The sequence below is a fragment of the Mixophyes fleayi genome, chromosome 1 (genome assembly GCF_038048845.1).
Source record: "Mixophyes fleayi isolate aMixFle1 chromosome 1, aMixFle1.hap1, whole genome shotgun sequence".
In the NCBI taxonomy this organism is placed as follows: Eukaryota; Metazoa; Chordata; class Amphibia; order Anura; family Limnodynastidae; genus Mixophyes; species Mixophyes fleayi.
Window position 1 is genome coordinate 344,777,327 of NC_134402.1, and position 11,451 is coordinate 344,788,777.

The window sequence follows — 11,451 nt, forward strand, 5'->3', positions numbered from 1 at the left end:
AATGCAAATTCAGCCCCTGATGCAGGCTTTTTGCCAGTGTATCCTCTATTTGTTCTTCTGGATGATTGATCTGCTAGTGGAAAGCTATGTTCTCCCCTCCTCACTGTTCTCATGCTGCAGTCTGTAAATATAAAACTGCAATTCTATCAATATAGTAAGTTGAGGCACGCAGAAATATTAAAGGTCACATCGTCTATGATATTGTGAATGAAGATAATAAATCCTTAACACTTTAATGTATCCTGCTCTGTTGCCAGAATGCCTTAATAATATTCATAGGAACATAATTCATATGTGTTGCATTCAGCGGTTTCTTCGCACCGACTAATCATGAATAAAATATGTTTTTCCGTGTATTAAATTTGGCATTTTCTTGCAAAAAATATCAATACAAATTACAATTGGTTTAGTTCTGGTTTCGGAATTCCCCCATGTGGAGTCATTGTACAAAGCTGTATGACACTCTGGTGACAACTGATGGCCGTTGGACCCTGTCCATATAATGCTTTCCCCAACAGTGCCAAGGGTTATATCTAGAGATCTTCCTTCCCATTCAGGACAAATGGCAGTGAGATATTGTCTGATAATAACCATATTTTCAGCATAGAGTGTTACTATAAACTTCTTTTCTAACTCCAATAGGACCTCTTCCATTTACAGGTCTAATGCTGGTGCCTTTCCCCACAACTACGGTGTAGTCACCATGGGCCTAATTCACTAAGGCACGCAGAACGAACGTAAATGTGTTTTTAAACTGCACATAAATTGGGCATACTCACGTCTGTATTAAACTAGGAGCAGATTTAAAAATACATCTGTTGTTGAATAGAATGTTATTAATGTCTACTGTACATAAAATTATTTTTTTACAGTTGCTCCTGATTTCAAACACATGTTCTAGCATGCATATGTGACAGTCATCACTAGCAATCATCACTTACACCCAACCTGTAGCTGGTGCAAATGATACTACAGAAAAATATGTACTTTTGAGATACCCAAACTTTTGATAATGGAAAGCTGCTGCACGCGCTGGAGCTTGGCAGGCCCTTATTGTACATCTACGTACATACACCTATTCCCCTCACTGTTCCACCTCTGAAATCGTAGGATGTAGTAAGGGTCCTTTGTGCCCGAAGATTAGTTGTATGGTGCTGTGTTCACTGGCATACCGTCCGTTCCAGGGCATGCACAGAGCTATTTTATGCAATTTACGGCAAGTTTTTGCATTTACGTTCCTTAATGAATCAGGTCCTATGACATTATTCATAATGTTTCCTAATCAGGTCTACAACCAGTACAGCATATAAGCAAACAGGAGTCAGGCAATAACAATAGTAACCCCTCACATTCTCATAAAGGACTCTATACTCATATACTCACTTACAGGATATATACTGATATTATTAATACAAAGTCTGACATGAAACATTTTGAATCTCTGTCATCTGATTTTGTGTGATTACACTCTTTATGCTTTGTTGAAGTATTGAATGAACATGTGAATATTCTGCCTCCTAGGTTTGGCAGTGTGGGGGAAGTATGGAAGTTTTGCCTTGCTCCAGAGTTGCCCACATTGAGCGCACAAAGAAGCCTTACAACAATGACATTGATTACTATGCAAAGCGCAACGCCCTGCGAGCTGCGGAGGTGTGGATGGATGAGTTCAAGTCCCATGTCTACATGGCATGGAACATACCGATGACGGTGAGTAGAGTGCCATTCACTGTGCATCAATGGTTTCCAGCAGTGGCCCCTTCCATCCTCACTGGGTTATTATTTAACAATAAGATATACCTACTGTATGCTTGAATAGCCCTTGAATAATGATATTGCTTACTTAGAGCTTATTTACACTCTGTTTATCTCTGCATTAAATATTGTTTTGCATATCTACATTCATTAGTAAAGGTGGAATATTTCTTTAAGATTGTGGTACAAAAACAAAATCCACCTTATATATGTACAATGCCCCAGTGGTGAAATTATAATTACAATTATAGAATGCTTGTAAAATATTACAGAGCAGTAAAATCTCTGAGCAACAGAGAAATCGCAGTAACTTTGTTACATTAAGCTATAAAAGGAATATACCACGTTTATTTACAAATGACTTAACAATAGGGGGTGGGATGGAATTCAGTACATTACATTTCATTTAAGTTCTATTTATCAAACAGAGAAAAGCCCTATCTTCATCAGAGATGGGGCTTCTTTTTTTTTTCATTTTGCCCTAACAAGGGGCTAGCCCATCTCATGATGGTTATAGCAGTAGAAAATCAATTAAAAAAAAATGCTTTATTATTTAAATAAAGTATTTTTTTCAATTGCCAATTCTTTAAAATATTTTGTCTATTTTTAAACATTCTATTTGTCACTTAGTGGAACTAAAAGTCCAAGGGCTAGATTTACTAAGCTGCAGGTTTGAAAAAGTGGGGATGTTGCCTATGGCAACCAATCTGATTCTAGCTTTCATTCATTTATTTAGTACCTTCTACAAAATGACAGCTAGAATATGATTGGTTGCTATAGGCAACATCTCCACTTTTTCAAACCCGCAACTTAGTAAATCTAGCCCCAAGTCTGAGATTTCAGTTCCACTACGCATGTGCAAAACAGCTAGCCAGGTCACGCATGCACACATGGCCCAAGACTAGCCTGGCAAAACTCTAAGTCGCTCAGCTGCCTCTGCAAAATTGTATTGATAAATTGGAGCAATAATAAATAATTATATTGCTGGGATAAACAGCGATAGAAAAGCATCATTGTTGACGCATATTAATAAATAGGCCCGTTAGTGCTGGATAAGGAGGTATGGTATAGTCCTGTCAAGGAACTGATCTATAAAAGAGAGAACCCTTTCCCTGTGGTAATATATCATATTACATTCTCTTGACAGAACCCTGGGGTGGATTTTGGAGATGTCTCTGAGAGGTTGGCTCTCCGGCACAAACTGCAGTGTCGGAATTTTAAGTGGTATCTGGAGAATGTATACCCAGAAATGAGAGTGTACAATAACACTATTACCTATGGAGAGGTAAGAAACTCTTGTATTCTGATAATTTTTTTATAGTATATGTAAAACAACAGAGTATATGTACAGTACTTGACACATTAAGCCAAGACTACTGTTGTGGTCAACATTATTGGCACCCCTGAATTTTTAAGTACATCATGTACAATATCTCCTAATAAAAAGGAATGTAGTGCAGCAGCTTTGTCTATAGACACTTACATTTAGCACTGAACAGCTAAGGATAAAACAATAACAATTTTAAAAAGCAATATCAGGAAAAACTATAAAAAAAAATGAAAGATTGCTATGACAAAATTATTGGCACCCTTTTAAACAACTTAAATCAATTTGAAAAAAAAGAGCTAGATTAGATTCAAATGTGGAAAATTAGAAATTAGTCACCTGTGATAAATTGTCAGTGCTCACATGACTTGAATTAACCAATGAGTGATATCTTTAATGTGTAAAAAGGCCACTTTTTATTCCGTTACGTTGTCACTATTGTGAAGAAACGAGCCCTGCCTGAGAGCATCAGAAGTGCTGTTATCACCAAACAATGGTACAAGACCATGTCCACAGACCTCGGCATCCCAATTTTAACAGTGCACAATGTTATTAAGAAGTTTTCTACTCATGGAACTGTGAAGAACCTCCCTGGAAGTGGGGGAGTAAGGAGAATGAGAGAAGTCTTCAAATGTTGGTAAGAACTGTGGAAAAAACACCACGTAATACATCCAAAGAGCTGAAAGCTGACCTGGAACAATCTGGAGTGATGGTTTCAACCCGTACCATATGCTGCACTTTAAACCAAGAAGGGCTTTATGGGCAAAGGCTAAGGAGGACCCCACTGCTGAAAAAAGACCTAAAAAGAAATGACTGATCTTTGCCAAAAAGTTCCTAGACAAACCACAATCCTTCTGAGCAAATGTTCTGTGGACAGATGAAACCAAAATAGAGCTCTTTGACAATGCAGACCAGAAATTTATGTATAGGTGACAAAATGAAGCTTTTAAGGAGATCCTTAATGTTGTGCAGTTGCTTTGCTGCCTCTGGTACTCTGGACTGTTTTACACTGGCCAGCAATGAATTCTGATCTCAATCCAACTGAAAATCTTTGGAAAGAGCTGAATCTCCCATTTGAAAAAGGTACATTCAAGATCTTCAACGCAATGGGAGAAACTACAAGCAGACAGGTGCAAGAAGCTTATAGATGGCTACAAGAATCATTTGGATGCAGTCATTGTTACTAAAGGGTGTGCAACCAAATATTAAGGAATGGTGCCTTTAATGCTGTCCAAGTCATATTTTATATTTCATCTTTGACATTACTACATGTAATTTGAAAAGAAAAGTTTTTTTTGGGTTCATAGCTTTGAATCTTATTAAAATATTCTCATGATATGAAGTTGGCTTAATTTCCATTTATTTCAGAAGTTATTGTACAGCTTATTCTTTGTTAATCTATGCTGCTACACACTAATATTTCTTTTTACGTGTATTTTTTATATCAGAATAGTTAAAAGAATGTATGTCTATGATTGTACTGTGCACGTCACAGCTATTAATGGACTTAACTCCTTAACTGGTGGTATTTTTGTATTTTCATAACCAGAATTGCTTTTTGTACCCAACTAAATTTCACAGGAGAGATAGGGCTTTATTTTAGTAGCATAGTAAAATAGATTTTTGTTCTAAATGCTTTACATACAAAGGAGGATTGCGTCATTGGTGGGCCCCATATCAAAATTTGGGGTAGGTTCCGATGATGTCAGTCAACTCTTCCGCTCTGTTCAACGGAGCAATTCTGTGGTTCAGTGCGTGAGCGCACTCTATGGTTCCTGCACAGGCCCCATAGTAGTTGCACACCCTGCATTAGTTCTGCCACTAAGAGCATAGGTTAAAACAGGTACATTTGCAAAACAAATATCTTTCCATGATTCTTTCTGTTAGCCCAATGAATGAACCTCCAGAAAGCTACCATAAAATGAATTCGTTTTTATTGTTATATATTTACTTTGCAAATGTTATATTTTTATTTTCATTGTTTTCTTTAATTAAGGGAGTCTTTCTTGGCCCAGCACTGATAGATTCATAGTAAACTGTATCTAACAGCAACTGACACATCAGCCACTGTTAAATCCAGCATTTAAAACAACAGGTCTGACTTGTTGCTCCATGGTTCATCCTCTCCAACTTCAAACTCTAGTTGATGTGAGACAACACATGGTTGTAATTCATGCAAAGTTGCAATGGATGATGTGAGGGCTGAGATATTGTCACAATCCACAATCCACTCTGCACCACAATTACAGCTTTGGACCTGCTGTGTATCATGATTTGCACCTAGATTTCCTTTGTGTAGCATAGGATTGTGGAGCAAGGCTGCATTGTGTGCAGATGAGCGGAGGTGTGAGTTTGGAGTAGGAAGGTCTTTCCTAGCTAGGTACTAATGGGAAACACCTTTTACCTCATTTTATTGAGCATTGTAAATATGAGATTGTATTTTATGGAGCAAGATTATTGTATTGAGATAAATGGAGATAGATGGAGAAGTGAATGAATGAATGAATAATTAGTAAAATAATGTCAACATGTCCTCGTTACAAAGTCATCAATCCGCACCATTATTAGACAACCTGGACTGGTTTCTGCTATAACAGCAAGACCACAAATAACTTCCAATGTGATAGTGAAATCCAGGCAGAGATTGGTCATCCCAAACCTGGTATCTCTATGTGTGTGGAGGGTGGTAGGGAGCCACAAGAAGGAGTGTGCCCTCCACCCAAAGCCCTATGCTGAAAAGCTATTTATGACCCCCCCTGGGTTGTGGGGTTATGGTCTTGTTAACAGGATTGTAAGACTAAGACCATTGCCCACTATACCAATAGAATATAAAAAAAAACATATGCAATTTTAATATAAACTTTAATTGAATAAATAACTCCCCAAAACCCTGGTTCGCCATTTTTTAAAATATAAAATATAGAAAAAAAATCCTTATCCAACGTGGTCCGAATGGAAAATAAATCTTCCTACTTCTTTCATAACATAAAACAGCCCCCCTCCCCCACCACCGGCAGCTTGCCTATGACAATCATTTTACTCTTTTGGTGTGATTGGCAGGCGGTTTTTGGGACCCCTATACATTATACTGGGACCTCTGGCTGACCAGCTGGCTTTCACTATAACAGGAATATTCAATGCTAATGCTGTAAATGTTATAATGGGAATTAGCCCAGGCTGTCTAGCACTGGGGTTGAATGAGGATTTGGAGAGATGGGTACGCTGCCCATTTTTTTTAAAGCATTTACTTATTTTTATGCTAAAGAGTGCTCTGCCCATGGGAGCTGTCTTACTCTAGTGAGAATTTGGTGTGAAATGTAATATATTAGTTAGCGTTCATCTGCAGCTGTGCTTCTCTGCAAGGACGAGACCCAATCTCCACTAGCCCTTGTCTGACAATCACAATTCTAGGTGAAAGCCAAGCTATGCAATAAAACGCTTCACACACACAACAGTGGAACGTAATAAAAACAGTACTCTTGTGATTTATGTAACCCATAAATAAGGCTTAAATCAAGCAGTATTTCAGGAGAAAATATGCAAATCAGCAAAGTTTATTTAATTGAAAGGGATGGTGCTAAAGGGGTTAGGAGCTTGATGTAATACTTTTCTACTGTGTGTGCCTCCTAAAGATTTCTCCACCTCTCAGCACAAGGAGGGACACTTTTCGTTTGCAGAGGCTGCTCCCCAGTGCATACAGGCAGAGCCGGTTTAAGACACTGTAGACCCCTGGGCTAAGAGTACGGTGAGGCCCCCAGTCATGACCCCCCTTCAGCCTGCAGACTCTGGGCTGCACCTCTTCATTCTTCTTGCCCTGCTGTCAGTAAAGGCTCAGTGGGCAGCGCGCTGCTTAGTGAGGAGGTTTTGTGAGATAGTCTCACGAGACTTCTTTACTAAGCAGCGCACTGCGCACCACGCCCGCACTGACAGGAGGACATCTAACAGCATGAGATTTGCTGTTAGCTGCACCTTCCTAAAGAGAATGTATGGGAGACAATGATAGTGACAGACCTACGACCCAATCGCCGGAATTATTAAGTAAAAATCTTTGTTAGGGCCCCCCAGCTGCCTGAGGCCCCTGAGCTATAGCCCAGAAAGCCCATTACGTTAACATGTACCAGAGCAAGGTGCTTACAAGTGTGCACTTTGTAAATAATCTTCAGAGTTGTGATGTGAATACAGCTTGTCCATCTTCCACTAGCACTACATTATGATCAGTTACAAAGCCATGCTCTAGGGAGTCACAATGCTCATACAAAAGCTATTTCTGAGGTCACAATAATAACACAAAACCACAATCACTTATCTTGGGCAAATCTTATTTAATGAATTATCCATTATCTATTTAACATAATAATATCCACATAATACTAGATTTTAAGTTTTGACTGTAGTTTGTGTTTAAGGACTACCTGTCAGATTTTAAGAAATGCTTGTTTTACATAGTGACAGTGTATTATGTAAGTTTACAAAAAGGTCACAGACCAGGAAACTTAGAGATCAGTGTGTAAGCTGACCTGCGTCCTGCCATTTACTCGCTCCTGGTCGGCTGTCTTCTTACATGGCTGCTTTCTTACCTCGCAAGACAGGGAAGATGAATGAAGCCAGCAATGCGAATAAAACAACTATTACCTACATCGTGACACATTCTCTTTAAGTTGGAGTGATACCTACACTGACTTATACTAGTTTGACTGTTCTAAATGTGTTGAGACCTAAAAAGTTTGCAATCAAACCCAGCTTAGGTAATAATGTTATATCACAAGCTTTAATTTTATTTTATTACATTTTTGGCTTCAAAGAATTTTGTTTAGTAGACGCCAAAAAAAATAAAAATCAAATATTAAATTGTAAACATCAACACTGCAAAATTGGCAAAAATTTACCTGACTGTTCTATGCAACCTATAACCTTTAATTTACTGTTACACTATAGCATATAACGGCTCGATAGTCCTTTCTCTTTTTGTATAGTAAGACTAAGTACTACAGTTCTGACAATGAAATAGATTTAAGTCAGATTTAAGTCAGATTCACCGCAGTCACTCTCAGCAGCAGAGAGGTTATACTGTAGCTATAGGCTCACAGAAGACCTGTCCACTTAGATTTCTGAAGTATTGCAGTTCTTCATTATGTAATGTTACTTTGTTACATGATACAATCAACCCTCTCTCTGTGCCTGTCCCCAGGCTGTGAAGAGAATTATGTTCAGCATGCTCTGACAGTCTACTCCGAGGATCTTGACAGCAACAAAGATACTTGTCCCCTAGTGCTATTGCCAAAGTCACTGTAATTGTACAAGACTTCAAGCTTGTCAGTGATTATCAAAGTCTTGGATCTATTAATCCAGCCAACCAGCTACCAGAGTGGTTAAGAGCATATTGACACCTAAAGATGTTTAAATTACATTGGGCTCTTTTGAAATTATAAGGCTGAGTGGGATGCAACATGCTATTTATCATGTTCAATCATATGCATCCTATTAACATTATTGATTTTTTCATTGATTAAAAAATTAATATATTTAAATTTCAATTTTACCACCGTGTAAAATTAAATATAGTTTAACATTGCAGTATTTAATAACATTATTTCAATTATATTTGTTGTCTTGAGTTAATTATTTTTCATGTTATATAACACCTTATTAAAACTTAAAGATGTCACTGTTGCTATAGCTGTCTCTGAAGATTATAAAGCACATGACCCCAGGTGCCCTTTGCTCGACAGTAATGCAATTAGTGAAACAGCAGTAAAGCACTAGCTTCGCCTACCCAAAAATCCCTAAGTAGTATTGATCAGACAAATCCCTAAAGGTATGGCTATTCCCAGTTCATATAAGAGGTATACTTACACAAACAATACTTCTACATTTGTGCAAACCAGTAGTGTATAAGAAAGTAACTGTGCTAAGTAGTGATGTCTGGCCCATTAGTGTGAATATAAATTTGTTCATGCAGACAATACCAAAAGAATCACCAAAGCAATTTTATAACATAGGCTAAGTAGAGCCCTCTGCAGCTAATTGTATATAATGCACAGTATAACTACACTGCAGTGGTGCATAGTGTATTGGCTCAATACTAGCATGAAAAGGGTAAAGCATGATGTATATCAGCTGAAGAGTGGGTAAAGGGGGAAGCACAAAGGACTGCGCTCTTCAATAAGTATCTTGCATACTTCACTTGGCTCTCTCCCACCTCTGGAGATTCAGGATGTTTCATGAGGAAGTCAGAATGTGATTGTTCCAGTGCTACCTTCTACTGAGCCACCACCTCATCCTGCAGCCCGATCACTGCCAAATACAGATAGAGATGGGTGAAGAAACTTTTTGAGTGAATTTTATTTATATTTAGTAAAGCAAAATAAACATTTTAAATTCAAGTGGAATCTAGCATGGATTGAGGAATCTATAAAATAACTGCAGTATTAATGGAAAATATATTGGAAGCATACTACAAAACAGTCCATATCAGTTTAAGAGTAGGTCAAGGGAGAGACATAAGTTAGTGAGCCGAGAATAGCCATGTACACATTGAAGATAGACATTGCAGTTATATAAACTAATCATTAGGGTTGCACAGAATATTATCAATAAATAATGCCTCACTGGGCACATCATCTCTGTAATGTGAGTGTAATGAAGGCCATACACAGTATGGTCCTAATGCTTGGCAACATGTAAGGGGTTAAATCTAATGACATTTGGCCGTACGACATTAAGTCTGTGCAGCCAGGTCTCTTCCGGTGTCACTAGGACCTGTTAGTGTGGACATGACACACACAGACCGACAAAGACAATCGACCACATTTACCAACATGTCCAACAATTATTCAATCCATTTTGATTGGACTGTTTTCGGACATTGGAGTTGTTTAGGAACTACGCATGCTGCCATATTAGCCCGGTTTCCCAACATTGCACCAAGTGTGAGCATGATTATAGTTAATGATGAGTCCTAAATCACTTTAGCTGTCTATCCATTAATCCATGTGATTGCAGTAGGACAGTGATCGCGCAAAAAACGTCCTGAAGTCTCATGTAACAATGGATCTTGCATATGGAGCAAACGTGATTGTGAACAGATATAAATGGAATTCATCATAAAAATTCCGTGTGCATTTCAATGTACGCAAATGTGCAACTTACAGATTTGTTTAGGTTCCAAATCAAACTTTTCTACTTATGGAAAAATTGTAATTTGAATTGAAATCATGACGTAGTAACTGCACATTTACGGCTGTTAAAGGTGAAGCCATCAAACAGTACAGGAGGACATTAAAACATTATTTGAATAGTCACAGCATGTAAAAGTATCAGAGACCAGAACATAGGTACTAACATTTTTGAGGGTGCGAGAAATCTATTTCGGTTTGCGGAGTCATCTTAACACCGAGTGTTATACACAAATCTCACATTGCTGCTCATTGCTACTCACCACACTTCTGATCTTGGCCAGTTTACTAGATGGAAAAAAACATGCGCTGTTTGGTGAGTTTATACCCTACAGTGTATTGTGATGAGCTGTATGAGTAGCAATTTGCTGTCACTAGGAAGAAATTTTTGTGTTTATGTTTTTGTAAATTCTGCAGTGTTGGTCCTGCTAATAATGGCAGAACTGGCTTCAGTTTATAAAGGTAGTACTTGCCACCAGAAATTGCAGGGCCAAGTACAAATGTAACAGGCAGGGCCCCCTCATTCCTCCTCATTCTCTACAGTCACCTCCCATCTGCAGTTCCATTTAATTTGCTGTCTCCTTTCGGCTCCTCTCTATTGACAGCACTGTGATGTTATTAAGTACATGATACCAGCGAAGCTGCAGCGAGCGTCTCTGCCTTGTTGTGGCTCTCTGTCCGGGAGTCAGGCCCCTGGAAGGCTGGGACTGGAGCATATGGTGGCAGCTGTGGTGCTCCGACATCTTGGGAGAGGTAGTCTGCCTACAATGCTGCCACATTCTTAATTACGTGTTGAGGTCTCTCCCATGCCCCCTCTCAGATCTTAGGGGCAACTGCTGCCTAGAAATGGTATCTGCTACATCCCTTGTTACACTGCAGAGGCCCCTTTCCTTCACAAATTTGTTTGGGTGCAGGGCTGGTGGGGCCCCATTTTGCTGTAGGGCCCCATACCGCTGCACTCCCTGTACCCCCCTGATGGAAGCCCTGCTTGCCATGTATAAACGTATAATGTGGGGAGCCTGATTATTAATAAGAAGGCTGCTCGACACACATTTGAATATCTTTATTGAAAAGATTTTGATCAAACGTAATCCAAGGGTCAGTTGTGTTTCTCACCAAAAAGACAGAGATCTTCATAAGGACCAGAAAGTCCTTATGGTTTTATCTTCTGGTCCTTGGGTCCATGGCCAGGAAACT

The 11,451-nt window shown here is 38.8% G+C and overlaps 1 protein-coding gene across 1 annotated transcript in view; it reads left to right on the top strand.

The window, feature by feature from the left end:
* GALNT9 (polypeptide N-acetylgalactosaminyltransferase 9) overlaps positions 1-11,451 on the top strand; it is a 203,866-nt gene that overhangs the window by 177,023 nt on the left and 15,392 nt on the right. The window contains exons 7-8 of the mRNA XM_075217144.1: positions 1,522-1,707; positions 2,900-3,037. Of these exons, the coding sequence (XP_075073245.1) occupies positions 1,522-1,707; positions 2,900-3,037 (324 nt within the window). The remainder of the gene's footprint in view (positions 1-1,521; positions 1,708-2,899; positions 3,038-11,451) is intronic.